The sequence below is a fragment of the Talpa occidentalis genome, unplaced genomic scaffold, assembly GCF_014898055.3.
Source record: "Talpa occidentalis isolate TD23 unplaced genomic scaffold, MPIMG_talOcc4v2.1 talOcc4.10, whole genome shotgun sequence".
Classification (NCBI taxonomy): Eukaryota; Metazoa; Chordata; class Mammalia; order Eulipotyphla; family Talpidae; genus Talpa; species Talpa occidentalis.
In genome coordinates this window covers 106244050-106261345 of record NW_023600993.1, presented here as the reverse complement: position 1 = coordinate 106261345, position 17296 = coordinate 106244050, and the positions used below count along the sequence as shown (strand labels likewise).

The window sequence follows — 17296 nt, the reverse complement described above, 5'->3', positions numbered from 1 at the left end:
CTAGTACAGGCTCTCCCGGGTGGCGTGGCTGGAGAGCGTGTGGTTGCTGGACACGCTGTTGGTTTTCCTGGGGAAGGCTGGCCTCTTCCTCCCGCGCCCCCACACAGGGCACAGACAGGCCAGGGTGGACAGGAAGATCTGGCGGAAGTTGGCAGAGACGAGGTTGTACAGGATGGGGTTGATGGTGGAGCTGACGTAGAAGAGCACGTTGGTCAGCATGTAGAAGTAGTGGTAGAAGTCGTAGAGGAACCTGCGCCGGGAGGCAGAGCCCGCGGCTGAGGCTGCAGACTGAGCCCCGCCGCACGCGCCTGCGGCCACGGCTGCTCCGCTCCCTGGGCCCCACCTCGTCCAGGACCCCGCTCCCGCAGCTCCCCCAGGCAGCCTCCCGGGCAGTGGCTGCACCCCGCGGCGGCGGCTCTGTCACCGGGCTGCTCCAGCCGGGCGGCCCGGCTCTGCTGGCCCTGCTCGCAGCCGGTCTCTGCTCCGTGGGGCGCCTGCCCCTTTGTCCGAAGCCCCTCGGGCCCAGTGCTGTGTTGCCGACGGGCTTGCTGGCTCGGCCAGCACCAGGGGCTTAGATTCGGAGGCTCCCGCCACCCCCGATAGGATACTCCTGGCTCTAAATGCTGGACCCTGGCCCTGCCTGGCAGGGGCATCCGCGGGACCTGCCCCTCGTTGCCTGGGGTGCTGGGTCTGGGGGCTTCCCCGTCAGACTGCCTCTCACCCAGGGGTGGTCTGGGGACCCCCCACGCTGCCCCTCCCTGCTCCCTGGCCCACAGATGCCGGGGCTCATCCAGCCTGTGCCTCCCCCCTCTGTACTCACGGGGTCCAGTGCTCTTCCGAAATGTAGCAGAACATGAGGCGCCGCACGTGGTAGGGGAGGAGGCAGACCACGAAGGCCACGACCACGGCACCTGAGACAAGAGGCGGCTCAGACCAGAGACAGGCCGGGCCGGGCCATGGCTGGGGGGCCGCTGTCCTGGCTCGAGTCCCCCAGCCCAATCCCAGCAGCATTTTTCTACTTTTTGCAGAAACATCAGCTGCCCTAAACGTCACGCGGCGTCACGGGGCCTGAACAGCCGCGCTATCTTGGAAAAGAGCCCAGCTGGAGGACTGGCCCGTGCCGGCCCCGGTGGACAGGGGGCCAGTGAGCCATGACAGTGTGAGTGGCCGGGCGGGCAGAGAGCGGGGGCGCCGTGGCCCGGCCCGGCCTCTCCACCCCAGGCCTCTGACCCCTGCTCCACGGAGGGCCTGGAGCTTGAGTCCCGGCCGCTGCCCGCTCCCGGGGCCCCAAGGTACGCACGTAGGACCCGGACACCGTGCCGCAGGGCCTGGACCCTGCCGGGTTCGATGGCCATGCTGAAGGAGCCGGGCTGGTCCCCCATGGTGCACGCCTGGCCCTGCTCCGCTGCCTGGCGGACCATGACGGTCAGCTTGTTGGCGATGATGGTGTTCAGGACAGAGATGGCCACCATAGGGAGCAGGAAGGATGTGAAGGTGTTGATCTGCGGACACAGGAGGGGGCGTGGTCAGACCCCGAGGCCCATCATAGCCAGCATGGAGGGCGCCTCGCTCACACCTCTCCCTGTCGCCTGGGGGAGCAGCCAGCGTGGCCGGCCACCACCGCCCGCCTCAGAAACGGCTGCCTGAGCTGGCCGCCTGTCTTGGCGGGAGCCTCCCGGGTGACCAGGCAGGCCCGGCGTTGAGGGCAGCGCTGAAGGGCAACGCCTGGCTTCCTTCTGGACGCTCCATAGTCCTCCTCTGAAGCCCCTGTCAGGACCTGCTGTGAGCACCCTCAAGACGGTGGCCCGCTGGCCCCGTCCCCGTCCCGGCGCTAACTTGGCACCCCTGCTCCGGCCCCCGTGGCTCAGCCCGAGCCCCGCACTGGAGGCCTCAACAATATGCCCATGGTCTCAGCAGGTCGAGGACAGCCACGGCTCTATCCTGCCCATGGGCAGTGGCCTTGAGGCCCAGGGCAGCTCCCAGGTTGGCGCCCTCGGCCTCCAGGCACTGGGCATGTCGGGAGCAGATGCCCTCTGCAGGCTCTGGCCGCATGGCTCTGAGTCGTGCCCCTGCGCAGTGCTCCGGGCCCCGAGGGCTCCTTGGAGGCGGTGGCTGCAGTGTGTCTATGGCCCTGAACAAAGCTCTGCTGAGTAGACATGTGGTGGGGCCCCCGGGTGACAGCCTCCCTGGGGCAGCCAGCGCCTGGCCTGCTGGCGGCCGCCCAAGTCCTGGTGCAGGCACGTGGAGCCCACCTTCCGCAGGGCGCCGAGGTGCTGGCAGTGGCAGGGGAGTGGCACTGGGAAGGTTTCTGGGGCTCCTTGCTGGGTCAGGGGCTGGGCTGGGGCCCAGGGGAGCACAGGGGCACCCTGAGACTGGGCCCAGGAGCAGCCCACCCCCGTGAGTCACTGCAGCCGGGTGTAATTTAAACAGAACCAATGTATGCAACACAGATTTTAAATGTCAAAACATTTAAAATTCCATACCTTGCTGAGCACAGGCAGCAAAAATAGCTACCTCTGGGGGCCCGTGGGTCTGCAAGCAGCCGGCCAGGGCCCAGCCCGAGATCCCCAGCTGCTCCCCAGCTGGAGGAAGGCCAGGCCCTTGATCGTGAGCTTCTGGAGTGGGGGAGGAGGCCGCTGCCCTGCAGCTCGCCCTGACCTGAGGCCAGTGCCCAGCCTGGGGACCAGCCATCTCCCCAGGAGGCGGGAATGGCGGGGGGAGAGGCCGCCCCTCCCTGGCACGCAGACACGGCGCCCCGGTGCAGACGGCTGGTCCGAACCAAGCACGGCAGGAAAGCTCTGGAGAAGAGCGCGGGGCCGGTGTGAGGCCCGGGCCGCCGTGCAGAGATGCCAGAAACAGCGTCCGGACGCGGTCGAGGGCCCCGCAGCGGAGGGCGAGGGTGCGGAGGCCGCCTGCGCTTCAGCCTGTCCAGCAGCTACCGCTCCTCGCTGCCTTGGACCCTCCCCCCTGCCCACCTAAGGGCCCAGCCCCTCCCCAGACCTGTGCAGTCGGCGTGTTTCAGAGGACGGGGTGGCCCTCACTGGACACGCGCAGGCCCGTCACGGCTCATCCCCGCACCAGCCCCGCTGGCCGTGCGGGGCGGGGGTATTTGTGGGCAAAGACGCCGCCTCCCCGGGGGCTGGCGGAGCGGGGAGCTGAGTCTGTGGCCATGGGAGGGCCTGCCTCGGGGTGAAGCCAGCACGTGGCAGGACAGCACCGAGGGCGCCCGCTGAGCTCCCGGGTCCAGCGGGGCCTACAGCCCTCGTGCCTAGACCCCGGTTTTTCTTGAGCAAATAAAATATTTGAGCAAAATAAATGTTATTTTGTTCTCCCGAAGATGATTTGAATTATTTCCTGGAACCTGGATCCTAATTCACAGAGGTTTCAACCAATGCAGGTCCAGGGGGAGCGAAGGCTACACAGAAATAAAACCCCAAGACTGGAGGGAGGAGCCACGGAGGCCTGGCTTCACCACGCGGCGCGCCGCCTCGCCGGGGCCAAGTACCCACAGCAGCTCAGGCGCCGCTGTAAAGTCCGCCATAAAATTCAGTGACGGGAAAATCCACTCTTTCAGCCCTGGGGGACATCCCTGCCCCGTCTGCGCTCAGCCTGCCCCTGCAGCTTGGGTCCCGGGCCTCTGCCACTGTCCCTTTAGGGTGGGGTCACGTGGGGACAGAGAGGCGTCAGCAACCCCTGCAACTGGGCCACAGAAAAGGGGCTCAAGAGGCTGGTGTGACAGGAACGATGGAGAACTCCGTGACGTGGCAGAGGCCAGGCCCTGCCCGAGACTGCCCGCCCTGCCTGGGCCCGGGAGGACAGGCCAGAGCCTCTGGAGTGCAGGCTCTGCTCTGGGCAGTGACCGTCTCCATCCAGACCCTCTGTCCCTGACAGAGGCGCCCCAGCCCCCCCAGACCCGAGGGCCACTCTGAGCACAACTAGCGGCCTGCCGGGGAGGCCCACCTGGGTGCCCCCCGCCGCAGCCCTGTCCTGTGTGATGTGACCGAGAGGCTCAGGAAGGGGCAGAGCACAGGCCAGGTGGCCCCTCCAGCCTCCCCAGAGGGGGCGCCGGGCTGTGGCCTTTGACACTGCTGGCCACTGGCCACCAGGGAAGTGCTGGAGGCCCAGCTTCACTTAGAGTGGACACCAGGACCACAAGAGCACAAAGGGGCCCACGATGCCCAGGGAGAAGTTGACTGGGGTGACTCGGCCACGTCGAGGGCCCGGCGATGGTGGGGCTGCTCCCGGAGCAGGAGGCAGCGGGCCGGTCCCTGGGACATGTGAGTCTGCGGCGCGTGTCTGAAGAGGAGAGGCCCTCACTGGAGGCGTAGGGACGGTCTGGAGTGGCCTTGTCCTAGAAGGCGCCAGTGGGTGGCCAGCCTGGGACAATGTGCTGTCCTCAGCCCCAGCCTGCCTCCGCTCGTCCTCCTAACGAGACTGGGACTGTTCGAGACGCTTCCTGGAGGGGTGGGGGAGCTGCCAGTCCTTGGTAACACCACCGGGCCCACAGGCTGCCACTCCTCGGGGGCCGCCTAGGCTGAAGCCCCCTTCATTTCTCTCCTTTCCGTGATCCCCTTCTGCCCGCTGGGTCCCCGAGCTCTGACGGTCTGGAACCTCCGGGAGAGGGAGGCCAGGGCCGGGCCTCAGCCTCGAGGGGCCTCGCTTCAGCACCATGGACAGTGCCCACGCTGCGGTGGGGCCTGCCCAGAGTCGGGAGGGGTGGGCTGTTAGGAACGGACTTCATCCTCCAGACCCTTCCTGCCCTCTACGAGGGCCAGGGAATGGCCTGCGACCTCTGCAGGAGCCGCCGCCTGCCTCCAGCCTGCCCCTCACCCCCATTCCATCCAGTGGGCCCCTGTGGGGTGTCTTCCCCTCCCGGGGGCCTGGAGCTGCAGAGGCCTGGACTTGCTGGAACCTGGCACAGCAGAGGCCCCTCTGCAGCCACACCCCATCTGCTCTGGCCCCAGCCGGGCGGCCAGCTGGTCAGTGCCGAGGCCTCAGCCCAATGAGGGCGATGCCTTCACGACACACCTGCCCTCACCTGGCCAGGCGAGCCCTCCTAGGGGGTGGGACCCCCTGCAAGCACAAGGGGCTGGGGGCCTGGCTTAGCTGATTTGTGTGTGGGGATCATTACTGGCTCTGAGCAGGGCAGCCGGGCAGCCGGGCATGCCAGCCGCTGGGCCAGCAGCCCTGGAGGCCACGCCCAGCCTGCAGGCTGTAGCCACCAGGGCTGAGGCTGCAGCCACCAGGGCTGAGGCTGGGGGCTGTTTGCTGTGTTTTCAAGTGTCCATTGGCTTGGGCCACCTGCCCTGTGGGACCAAGAGCCCCAGATCTTGGCCCTCTGCACCCCCTCTGACATGGAGAACAGTCTCTTCTGGACCAAGGAAGCGCGGCGCCAGGTTGTGGGGGATACTACTCAGCTCTTCGAAAGCTGGAGCAGAGCCTTTGGACAAGATGGCTGGACCTTGAGGGGCTGAGTTTAAGGAGAACAGATGGTGACCGGCAGCATCATCATGGGTGGAACATAAAGCACCAGAGAAAGCAAACTGGCCAGACAGAGGGAAACAACTCAGCCTCTGGGGAAGCACCGGCTCCTGAGGGCAGAGGGACATGGGCACGGGGCTCTGGTGGGGGTGAGGGAGGCACGCACCCACCTGTGGAAGCGTGAAGTTGTCCCCCCAGATTATACAGTTATAGAGACGGTGGGCAGGGGGCCTGGCCACGGTGGGGGCCAGCGCCTGGCCCCACTTGCATGCAGCTGCTTCTCCCTGTCATGGCAGCCGAGTCCCCAGACCCCAGCGTCTCCCTGCCCTGCCCCTGAGCAGCACGTTAGCCGATGTCCTGTCCCCTCCTGATTGCAAGTGGCCGCCCCTGGCGGAGCTGGGCACCGTTCCTGCGGGCAGCTGGCTCTGGACCAGCATCGCGGCTCCTGTCAACAGGGTCAGCGTCTGTGCCGTGGGGGCATCTGGCCCAGCAAGCAGAGTGAGCCCCGCGAGGGAGCAGGGCTGGCGCCACCGGGGGACTTGCCCTACTTGGCCAGCACTCGGCTTTGCCTCCTGCCTGGTCCAGCGGTCTCCCCACCCCCGAGGAAGGCGCACCTGAGCTTCTTCAGCCGGGCCTCCTCCTGGCACGGCCGGGTCGGCGGCCCCAGGCCCACCAGCACCCCGAGCCTGGCCCCCACTCTCAAGGGATGAAATTGATCTGTAAATTATGAGCACTCCACAGTGGGGCAAACAACCGTGGGGTCACCCGCTGGTCTGGGGGACCTGACCCATGTGGTCACTCTCCCGTGAGGAGCGCCGGGGCGGCCTCCTGCCCCTCACGGCCCTCACAGTGCCGCTCCCCCGGCCAGCAGGCCCTCAGGCCCAGGCGCTACGGGCGGGGCCCCTGGTGCTGGGGGAGCTGGCCTGGCCCCCAGGTCCACCTGCCGCCGGGGCGTCGGAACTGAGGCTGCTCCGCGCTGGGTAATCAGCACCCCGGGCTTCCGCCACGGAGACGGCAGGTTTGGCCAATAACTAGCTGGGCTGGACGCGGCGCCACGAGGGTGCGGGCGGGGCCGCGCGGGCGCCCTGGCCAGGGCCCTGGGGAGGCCGAACGAGAGGCCAGAGCTTGGCCTGCGGTTCCTGGCGCGCCTACCTCCCGGGGTCCCGCGCCGGCCGCCCTGCCCCCACCGAGGAGACCCCGCGATGCCAGCTGAGCCCTAACCCAAGGTGACGGTGTCGGCAGGGTCAGGGTGCCAAGGGCGTGAGGCCGGGCGGGGCTGCCGGAGCCCCCGAGCCCACCATGGGACATGCCGAGGGCTGGGGCCGCCAGCACTTGCCAAGGCCACAGGCACCGCAGACCCCAGCGTCCCGGACCCAGGGCTCAGAAGCCTGGGCATCCCCACGGGGAGCCAGTCCCCCCGCCCCGCCGCCCCCCCCTTCCCGGAAGGCCCCCGCGCGGGAGCTGCCTGGGATGCGCGCACCCGTGGAGCCGCCGGCCTCCGAGGAACCAGTGGGCGCTGCGGTGAGCCCCGCGAGGGCCGGCGGGGGTGAGACAGGGCCCGGTGGGGACGGGCGCCCACGGTGGAGGCTGCGTGCCCGGCTCGGGTGGCGGAGGGAGACCGAGTCCCTTTCGGCGGGAACCGGCCACTCGGGCGGTGCGGGGAGGGACGCGACACGCAGGTGTGCCCCTAGATTTTGGCCCGTCCCCCCAAGCAGGGCGGGCCTGGGCCCGCGCTCACTGGCCTGGCCGTGGGGAGGCACAGAGGTGGCCGCAGCCCCGTCAGCCCAGGCATGGCCGGGTGGGGCGCAGTCCAGGGCCTCCTCGTTGGAGAGCCGCTCAGCAGGCCCATCAGCAGGGCCAGCCCACAGCGTCCTCCCCTACCCTGGGTCTTCCCTGCCAGGCGTCCACACCGGCCCTGGTGCCCTCCCCTGGAAAGCTGGTTGGAGCTGGGGACTGACCGTGGGCAGCTGGCGGCCTGCCCAGGGAAGCACCGCCCTGGGCGAGGAGTGTGGCCGGTGCCCCCAAGGCCAGGTGTTGCCCCCAAGGCGCCCGCTAGCACCCGGGAGGCCGTTCCCCTGTGACTGGGGACTGAGTCCCCCCCACAGACGTCTCCCTAAAAGGCGTTCGTTCTCACTGTTTACGGCATTTGAATTACTTGGAATTTGCAAGTCCAATGCCGGCATGAATATTCATGGCGGGATGCCAGCCTCACCACCCCCGCCCAGGCTGGTGGCTCCTTACCAGAGAAGATTCTGGAAGCCGTAAGCATCGGCACCAGAGGCCCCGGTCCCCGGCAGCAGTAGGGACTGTGGCCAGGGCCCCCTCCCCCTGTGGCCGCTAGTCCAGGGGAGGTGAGGACAGGGAGGTGGGGGGAGGGCGCAGCTCCTGGGGAGCCTCCTCTTCGGGAAATTCCTGCCTGTTTTTCTCCCCAAGCAAGACCCACGCTGGGGACAGCTCCGGCCACCGGGCGAACGTGGCCATGAGGAACTTTGATCCTCACTGACGGGAGACGGCTGTGGAGGGGCTGCGCGAGCTCTGCCAGCTTCAGGACACCCGCAGGAGCGAGTCTGTGAAGACGGGGGCTGGCCCCTCCTGCGCGGGCGGCCTGGCCTGGCCCCACAAGCCTCTGCAGCCTGCTGGCCCTGCACGGGTTTGGCGTTGCAGCTGCTTGGCTCTGCCCTCCCGGAGGATGACCACACGGGCCTCAAGGCTGGGGGATGGAGGGCTTCCTGGAGGAGGCTCCCTGGGCTCAGTGGAGCAGTGGGGGACACAGGCGTGGGGGTAGGGAGAGCGACAGCCCCAGGAGCCCCAGCCGCCCCCCTACAAGGTGGAAGCTTGGTGCTGGGGGAGCCTGGGCACTGGCCATCCCCCCGACGTGCCGCTGGCTGGACCCTCCTGGACCCTCCTGGAGCTCCAGCACACAGAGCTCTAAGGCAGTACTGGGGGGGCTGGGACGGCCCAAAGAGCGGGACTGACTCTGCCCTGCCCGGCACGCCGAGGTCTTCAGTCAAGGCCAGGACGGCCTGCGCTGCTGGCCACGATGTGGGGCGAGCGCGTGGGAAGCCGGCAGGTGGCTGGTGTCGGTCACGGTGCCTGGGGCCCAGACGCGGCTGCTCTGTCCTTGGCCGTCCTCGTCTGGATCAGCAGCGGGTCCCTAGAAAGGGCTGAAATCCGCCCTAAAAGCTTTCAGTTCCCCACCTGGGTGAGGTGGCCGCCAGCCGGGCCTGGGCGGCCATCTGGACGCGCCTGGGGTGTGGCGGACCCCAGGCCGCAGGACAGGAGGGCAGGCCAGGCCCATGGTGCCAGAGACTCTCCTTGGCAGATGTGGTGGCCGGGAAGGCAGACAACTTCTCGGCCTGTCGGGAGACGCTGGCCCAGGCGTCCCTTCTGTGCCCCACGGCCCGCCCTGGGCAAGGCGGCTGACAGAGAGCTGAGCGCAGCATCTCTGCTGGGCAGAGAGGTGGAGGGGGCCGGGTGAGGGGTGAAGTCACTGCCGCCCTGATGCCAAGGGCACCGGAGCCTGGGGGGCAGCCGGTCTGCCGTCCCTGGCCGTGGCAGCGCTGCCGGGGATAAAGGGCCCTCGGATATGAAGGGCAAATCGCAGAGCTGCCCTGGGTGAGGGGGCGATGCCCCTGCTCCCCGGGGCTGAGAGGCGCTGTTCCCCCGGGCTCCGCCATGCAAGTGCTGGAGGTCCTGGCCGGGAGCCGGGAAACCGGCTGATTTGGGAAGAGGGTCCCTGCAGAGGTAACCAAGGCTCAAGATGGGCCCCTGGCGAGGCCAGCCTTGGGGAGCAGGCAGAGGGGGCCCCGTGCAGATGGCGGCAGAGATGGGGCTGTGCCCCGGGAGCTGGGAGCCAGGAGAGGCGGCAGGACCCTGACCTCGCCAGACCCCGTCAGACCCCGCCTCGGGCTGGGGAGGGAAGTTCTGTGGCCTTTGCCACGGTGGCCCCAGGGCTCAGCGCAGCTCTGGGAGGAGCAGCCCGGCGAAGGGTGCTGGGGTCCCCCCTCGACACCCCCGTTGGCGCTGACGGGAAGCTCGCGGGCGTCTCGAGCTGAGCCCGATCTGACACAAGTGGGGGTATCGTAATACACGCGATGGCGTCTTTTAAACAAGCTGTCAGGAGAATGAATCACCGGGCGTGAGCCTGTCTGCGTGCCCTGCAATTACCCGCCCCTCGTCTACAGCGCGCGCCTCGCTGCTCTGGAGATGCTTCGGCTGGGGCGCCCAAGCCCGTCGGGCTCCCGCGTCTTGCTCCTGCGCAGGCTCCAGCCTGGTGACCCCTGGAGGTGCCCGGAGGCGAGGCCCGTCCACGCTGGGCTCCGGGGCCGTGGTGCAGGCTCCCGCCTGAGGTCGGTCTGGGGGTCTCCAAGCTGCGGGTCCAGGAGGGTCCCAGCTGGAGGGCCCCTGCCCCTGCATGGGGCTCGCACCCACTGAATCCCCGGAAGAGGCTGGTGAGCCTGGGCCTGGAGTCTGGGCTGGGGCAGGAGAGGGCAGGGGCTGGGAGCGGGGAATGGGGCAGGGGCTCGCCCAGATGCGGTCTCTTCTCCCTCCCGGCGATAAATAGCGGCCCCATCCGCTTCCGCCCGGCACATCCTGCTGGGCGCAGGGCCGAACCGGGGTGCAGCCAGCAGCAGCCTCTGGTTCTGGGCCCGGCAGCTCGTCCCGGACGCAGGACGCGGCCCGAGGCGTCCTCACCGCCTGGGCTGGGGCAGGGGTCCCTGCTGGAAGGACAGCCCGGCCCGCGGGCAGCCTGCACTGGCCACGCTGAGCAGGGCGCTCCCGTAGGCCGCCTGGCGCCCGGAGTCCAGGCCGCGCCGGCCTCACCAGCAAACGTGGACAAGGGCCCTGCGCGCCCTGCGGGATGTGCTGAGCCTCTAGCAACATCCGGGGAGAGTCACTGAAATTCACAATTAACTCATCTTTTAACGGACGACGAGCTAGAAATGTTCAGGCCAATGGCGTTGCTCTTGCCCAGGCTCCTGAAGCCTCCTCCGAGCAGGGACCTGCCCCTTGGTGTCTGTAATGACTGTTTCTTTGTTCTGTGACCTTGTGCAGCATTGTCTTAATGACTCCTTTGAACCAAAGTCTTTTATCATCAGCTGCCTCAGATGTTTGCTGGTTTGGAGGAGGCGGCTGGGCCTGGAGCGGCTGGGCTGGGAGCTCGGATCTCCACGGGGCCCTGTACTGTGTGTGGACGTGGGGCAAGTGCCAGCCTGTCACCCACGCTCAGCCAGCAGGAGTGGGGCCTGGGTGGAGCCGAGGAGGTGGACATCAGCACTGGGGCGGCGGGGCCTGGGGGCCCTCAGACCACTGCCCCGTGCCTCTGGGCTGCTGGGCCGGGAGAGCAGATGGAGGCCTGGGGGGGAGGCCGCACCGACATTCGGGCATCAGGCAGGAGCCCGGCCAGGGAGTGAGGCCGAAGCCTGGGGCGAGGTGCTTGGATCCCCAGAGCCACAATCACATCAACAAGGTCTGCAAGCAGCCGAGTCCAGGTGCTGACCCCCGAGGAGAAGCTCAGGCTTCCCACCAGCTCCCGCCCAGTGGGCTCGCCTCCCCCACGGCCAGCCTGCAGCAGACTCTTCAGAGGAAGAGAACAGAACCTAGTGTCTCATCACAAGGTCCCGGGCAAAGCGTTGGTGGCTGTGCCAAGACGTGGCACATGTGACCCACTGATGAGAAAGACCCTGTGGACAGCGAGGTGGTGGGCGCTGCCCGGGGGCGAGAGCCTGGCCCTGCAAGAGAGATCAAAACCTGCCAATGAAGGAAGCCAGTGGCAGGCCGAGCGCGAGGGACCCGGGGTGGGTCCCTGGAGAGGGAGGGGCAGGCGGGGATGCGGTGAGGCGGGTGGGAAGGGGCTGAAGCCAAAGACTGTTACAGGTGGTGGCTCCTGGAGGGGGTGCAGGTTAGGATGGAGCCCCAGGGAAAATGGGAAGAGAGTATGGTGGGGGGAGATTGATAAGAAATATAAGGGACGGCAAAAGCACCCCCAGGATTCAGTGTTCGGGACTCAGCATTAGAGATTTCGGCATTTTCGGATCTTCAGCGACTCAGGGGTCGGGGACTTCTGCCCCCAGCGCGCTGATCTCCCGCAAGGCTGGTGCGGCCTCTGAGGACATGGGAGGCCTCCAGCGCCCGCCTCAGAGAGGGAAAGTTCGGAGGCTTTGCAGGTGGCTGAGCGACTGAAACTGCTCCCGGTTCTGCTGCTGTCACAGCCTGGCCTGGCGGGGAAGGAGCAGGCCCGGGCCGGGGCCTCCCTGAGCTGCGAGTGGGGCCGGGGGTCGGGTCGCTCGGCCACTGCAGCTGCTGTTTGGAGAGTCGCGTGTCTGGCGCTGCGCTGGGGCGTCCCGGCGGCTCCGGGAGTGTCTCCTGCTGCGTCTCCTGCTGTCTCGTGAGGTGGATCCGGCCTGTGGTCCGGCTCCCGTGTGCTCCAGGTCAGCAGTGGCGGGAAGACCCCATCTTGGGAGCATTTGTATTCAGAACTTTAAAACACTGGACACGGCCTCAGGCGAGGTAAATGGCCTTTTTGGCCTCAGTAACTCTTTTTTTCCCTGGTTTGTTAAATAAATCCATTATTGTTGCTCTCTGAGCCTGAGTGGTCTTGCAATTGTGTATAGGGGTGAAGAACTCAGAGGGTGACCGGTACACTATTAGGGCATGTCCTTGGCCAGTGTTAGTGCCCCTTGCTGAGGGCATGCTGTATGAACTGGCCTCGGGTTGCTCTTGAGCGCACGTGTGTGTGGATACACTTATGAACGACAGCCAAGGGCTGACAGCTGAGCGAGGCCCAGGACACACCCCAACGGTGCACATGCGGGCCTGTGGCTGGCACCCACGGCCGGCTCAGGGAGTCCTGCTGGAGAAACACAACGTTTTCCAGATGCTCGCTGTTCAGGTCGCTCAGGAAATAACCCAGAGGCACCAACAAGGGCCAGGAGGCCACGCCCGAATCTCCAGCAGCCGTGGTGTGTGTGGCCATGAGGAGACGCAGACGGCGAGTTGACCAGGGTGGTGAGAGCAGGTGCACAGCCCAGCCCAGGGCGGGGCTGCCCTTGCGAGATGCTGGGCGGGACACATTCTTGAAGGAAAAAGGAAGAAGCGACATGTGGCCACACAATGGGGTTTCAGAACGGAGCAGCACCCACCGTCCAGGGCTGCCCGGCTCGGCCCTCCCTCCGGCTCCACGGCCCCAGACCAGCCTCTGGGCCTCGGCCTGCTGACGCTGGGCTCGGCTCCCTTACACGTGATCTCTGAACACAGCAGACCAGATTAGAAACAGAACAAAATGTTATCTGGAAAAGCCCCAAATGCTTGGAAGGAATACAGCAGACACCCAGCTGCCATAAGGTAAAGCCTCCGGGGGAGAAGGAAATATTTTGAATTGAATCGAAACACGTTTCAGTTGCGGGAGGTGACCGCAGAGGGGTCAGTTTGCAGCATTAAACGTTAAACATTTGTATTAGGTCTGGAATCAGTAACTTAAGCTTTTATCTTAGGAAATCTAGGACAATAAGAACATATTAACCCCAAAGAAATGAGAATAAGAGGGGCCTTGGGCCTCCCTGGTGGCGCAGCGGGTCGAGTACAGCACTGTGAAGCTGTCCGCAGCCTCTGCAGCTCCAGTTCGATGCCCGGCCAGCCAGGGAGAATCCCACATGGCGCGCAGACCTCTCCTGCCGCCCGCTGCTCCCCTCAGCAGTGTGCTTTCTCAGTCTGCCTGTTCTGCTCCCCGCTCTGGCTCTGGTGGATCCTCTCACCCTCCCGCGCTTCTCACTGTACCCAGTGCTTGTATAAATAAATAAATAAATCTTTAAAAAAATCAATAAATAAAAATAAATCTTAAAAAAAAAAAAAACAGCGGGGCCTCCCTGGTGGCGCAAGGGGTTAAGACACCACACAATGAGGCAATCCACAGCCTCTGCAGCGCAAGTTCAGTCCCCAGCCAGGGAGCTGCCCACAGACCTCTGTGGGCACAGACCACAGGCCACAGCTGCAGCAGACCTCTCCTGGCTCCCCACTGCTCCCCTTGGCAGTGGTTTCCAGTGGATCCACCTGTTCTGCTCCCCACTCTGTCTCTGGTGACTCCTCTCACCCCCCACCTCTAGCCTGTACCCCAGTTCTTGTATGCATAAATAAATGAATTTTTTTTTAAAAAAGAAATGAGAATGAGAGCAGAAAAATGTGAAATTGGCAGAAGAAAGACAATAGAGAAAACCAAAGAGAGCAAAAGAGCCTCTTCAAAAACAATACGACCGTAGAGATAACGTCCAGGCACCTCAGCAGGGGCGGGAGGACACGCCCCTCCCCACTGGTCAGGAGGCCAGCATGGGGGTGCCTCACAGCCCTTGGTGGGGTGCAGAGGAAACGCCGCAGCCCCAGACCACGTTCGGTGACTGAGATAAAACAGATGAAAACGAAAAACTTACTCAGAAGGAAAGTGCAGCGCGGCCTCCACCTCCCCCCAGAGGAACAGTCTGAAGTGTTAATACAACAACCGTCACGGGCACCGGCCTGGCAGGAGCTGCTGGGGGGCCCGCACCCGAGCGAGGAAGCCACGGTCACGCCGGGGACACAGGGGTGCTTGGCCGGACCGCGCCACGGTCACGGCAAGGGAGCTCAGCACCTCTCCAGAGCCCAGAGGCTGCCCCGGGCGGCCGCGGCCCCGGCCAGTCCTCGCCTCAGTCTCATGAACGGTACGAGTCCTCGGTGCTCTCTGATATGGAAAATGGGTGCAATTCAAGTAACAAATATTAGGGGTTTGAGGTTTCCAGTCACTAAAAATGGTTTTATTAATTTGGATTTGAGGGTCCAGCGTGGCTGGCCTGGTCCACGCCCGTCTGCTCCACTGCCCCAAGCTCCACCCACGTCACACCCTCCAGCCTCAGCATCGCCAGGCTGGCTTGGCTTGGGGTCCAGCTCGGGGTGTGTGGGGGCCCCGAGTGAGCCTATGGACTGGTGAAGGAGCGGTGGGGTGTCTCGGGTGCCCGCCAGGAACCCCGGCCGGCAGGACACACCAGGAAAAGGACTCCGGCCTCCTCTGACTGGGCCGGCCCCCTCCCTGGGCGCAGCAGGCCAGGCCCTCTCTGAGGATGCCCCGCAGGGGCGTCCTACTGTGGCCTGGGCTCAGGGGGGCCTGAAGTCCCTTGCTGCACCCCCCAGGCCCCTCAGCCCTCCCAAGCCGCCCACCCCAGGGCAGCCTTTCCGTCGCAGTGAAGATGAAAGAGGCTTCGCGAGGACAAAGAGGCGAGCGGGTGTGCGGGTCTCCGGGCTGCGGGCGCACGGCGCTGGCAGGCACGGAGCCTCCCCACGGGGCGCAGCCGGGCTGGCTGGGGGTGCCGGAAGGGCCGTGGTCAGGGCAGGCCTGCGGCTGCCGGGCACCATGCCCACCTGGCCCCCGCAGGCTGGACACACTTTCCCAGCACCAGTGGCCGTGGACTTACTGCAAAATTAGCAGAATGAGGTCCGGGAGCAGAGCCCCAGTGCCCAAGGCCGCTGGCCAGGGCCCCACTGGGCACTCACGGGAGGCCCCTGGCAGGCATCTGTCAGCACCAGTGTCCGGCCACGCCCGGCTGCTGGGCTCTACTCTGACTCCCGCGCAGAGGGACGGCGCTCTGGGGACAAAGTGGTGGCACCTCCACGGGGTCAGCAGGGGGGCGCTGGTGCGGGGAGAGGGGGCAGGGCACCTCTGCTCTGTATCCGTGTCGATGACCCCCAGACTGTGCCTGGCAGAGCCCATGGGTGGGGTGGGGTGCGGGCTGGGTCTGGGGGTGCAGGGAGCGCGCCAACCCCACTGACCGTGCGCATCATGCCTTGCACAGACCCCCAGCTGAGTTGCTCAAAGGCAGGCGCTTCTGAGCAGGGAGACTGCCCTGAGTGGGAGGTGATTTCTCTGTTTACAGCGCCCGCCGCCCGTGCCTCTGCCTCCGGCAGGAAGGCTCCCGAGAGCAGCGCTGACTCATGTCCCTGCTCCTTGCTGGGGGGGGGTTCCCCACGCGGGGGACACCTGCAGCCACAGGCTCTAAGCACGGCGTGGGGATGAGAGGTGCCCCACGGCCCCTGGGTGGGGACCCGCAGAGGGTCAGCTGCAGCTGGACGGACGTGCTGACAGCAGCTGGTCCTGGGCACTGCCCCCCTGCCCGCCCCGGCGGGGGTTCTGCTGGGAGCCACGGGGAAGGGCTGCCGGGCAGGGTGGGCCGCTCCGGCCCCTCTCCCAGCTGTGTGCGTGGAGACGTGCCCCGCCCCGCCCCTGACCCTCTGTCCTGGGGCCACTGTGCCACGCCAGGTGGCATCTCCAAGCCTCTTCCCGCGCCAGGTGGCCCTGCCCGCTCAGGACCCTGGCCTGGTGGTCCTGCCAGGCTGCGCGTTCCAGTCCATTCCCAGGGAGGGTGCCGCTCCGGGACCCCGGGGCCTTGCTCTGGCCCTGAGAAGCCGTTCACTGCGCACGCGTCCGCGCCCCCAAACCCAGGCCCGGCAGAGGGGAGATGGCACCCGGGCACCACCAGCCTCTGAGCACCGCCCAGATGGCGCCGTCTCCCCAGGCTGTGAGGCACAGCGGGACACCCCGGGGCGGCAGGCGCCACCACACAGCACCCCCCACCTAGGGAGCAGCGGACCACACCCCTGGGTGGCCGGGGTCCCAGCCCCTTGGGTGGAAGGGGGACGAGAGGGGCTGACGTGGGCAGCCCTGCGGTGAGGGGAGGGAGGGCCCTTTCCAGTTCTCCAGGAGCCAAGCCCCTCCTCCTCCCTGCACCCAGGGGTGCCCAGACTACTTTTGGGGCAAGGGATAGACAAGTGCTGAGGCTGCCTTGAGGGGGCGCCAGCTGTGACCCCAGCCAGGTGACCTCTGACCCTGTCTCTTGCCGCCCCGCCCTCCTCGCCCTAGCTGCTCACCTGGAGGACGACCTTGATGGTGTGGGTGCCCACGACGGGGGTGCACACCAGGCCGCCGGGGTGCTGGCCGTCGGCGCTGCGGTTCTGCTGGCCCATGGCGAACAGCATGGGCAGGGCCAGCAGCCCGGAGGTCAGCCAGATGGCGCCGATGAACTTCTTGGTGCGGCTGCGGGACATGAGGGTCTTGGCCTTGAAGGGGTGGCAGATGGCCAGGTAGCGCTCCACGCTCAGGCTGGCCACGTTGAGGGCCGTGGCGAAGGTGCAGGCGTCCCGCAGGAAGTAGTAGCCGCGGCAGCCGGCGTCGCCGAAGGCCCAGGGGTGGTGCACCCAGATGAAGTTGTACAGCTCCACGGGCATGGCCAGCAGCAGGATGAGCAGGTCGGACGCGGCCAGGCTGCCCAGGTGGTAGTGGACGGTGCTCTGCAGGTGCTGCAGCGACTTCTTGCGAGCCAGCGTGAAGGCCGTCACCGCGTTGCCGGCTGTGCCCACCACGAAGAGCGCCAGGTACACGGCGGTCACCAGCGCCTTGGAGTAGATGTCCGTGTTCACGTCCAGGTTGCTGCTGGGCGCCTCGGCCCCGAGCCGCGAGGCGTTCCCCGAGCCGTTGCCCCGGCCCAGGGCCAGCAGCGCGGCCTCCAGCCCCGACAGCGGCCAGGCGGTGGCACGGGGCGCGGAGCTGTTGGGGCGCATGGTGGGGCGCGGGCGGGCGGCGCCCGGGGCTCCGCCGCTGGCCCGGTGGTCGCGCCTTCAGCGCCGGCAGCCGCGAGGGTGGCGCGTCCCCGGCGGGACCGAGGGCGGCGGCGGGAGGCGGGAGGCGGGAGGCGCGCGGGCCAGCGGGGAAGCGCCGGCAGGACCCGCCGCCCGAGCGCGCGACGCTGGAGCTCCCCGGCTCCGCGAGGGCCCCGCCTCCCCCGGCCTGCGGACCCCG

General features: G+C 66.8%; 1 protein-coding gene across 1 annotated transcript; it reads right to left on the bottom strand.

Moving 5' to 3' along the window:
- NTSR1 (neurotensin receptor 1) lies at positions 1 to 17058 on the bottom strand. The gene is made up of 4 exons (XM_037521825.1): positions 16369 to 17058; positions 1301 to 1502; positions 821 to 911; positions 1 to 250 (listed from the first exon to the last, which is right to left on the bottom strand). The coding sequence occupies exons 1-4, from the start codon at positions 17056 to 17058 to the stop codon at positions 1 to 3; spliced, it is 1233 nt and encodes a 410-aa protein (XP_037377722.1).
- Between the last annotated feature and the right edge of the window lie 238 nt (positions 17059 to 17296).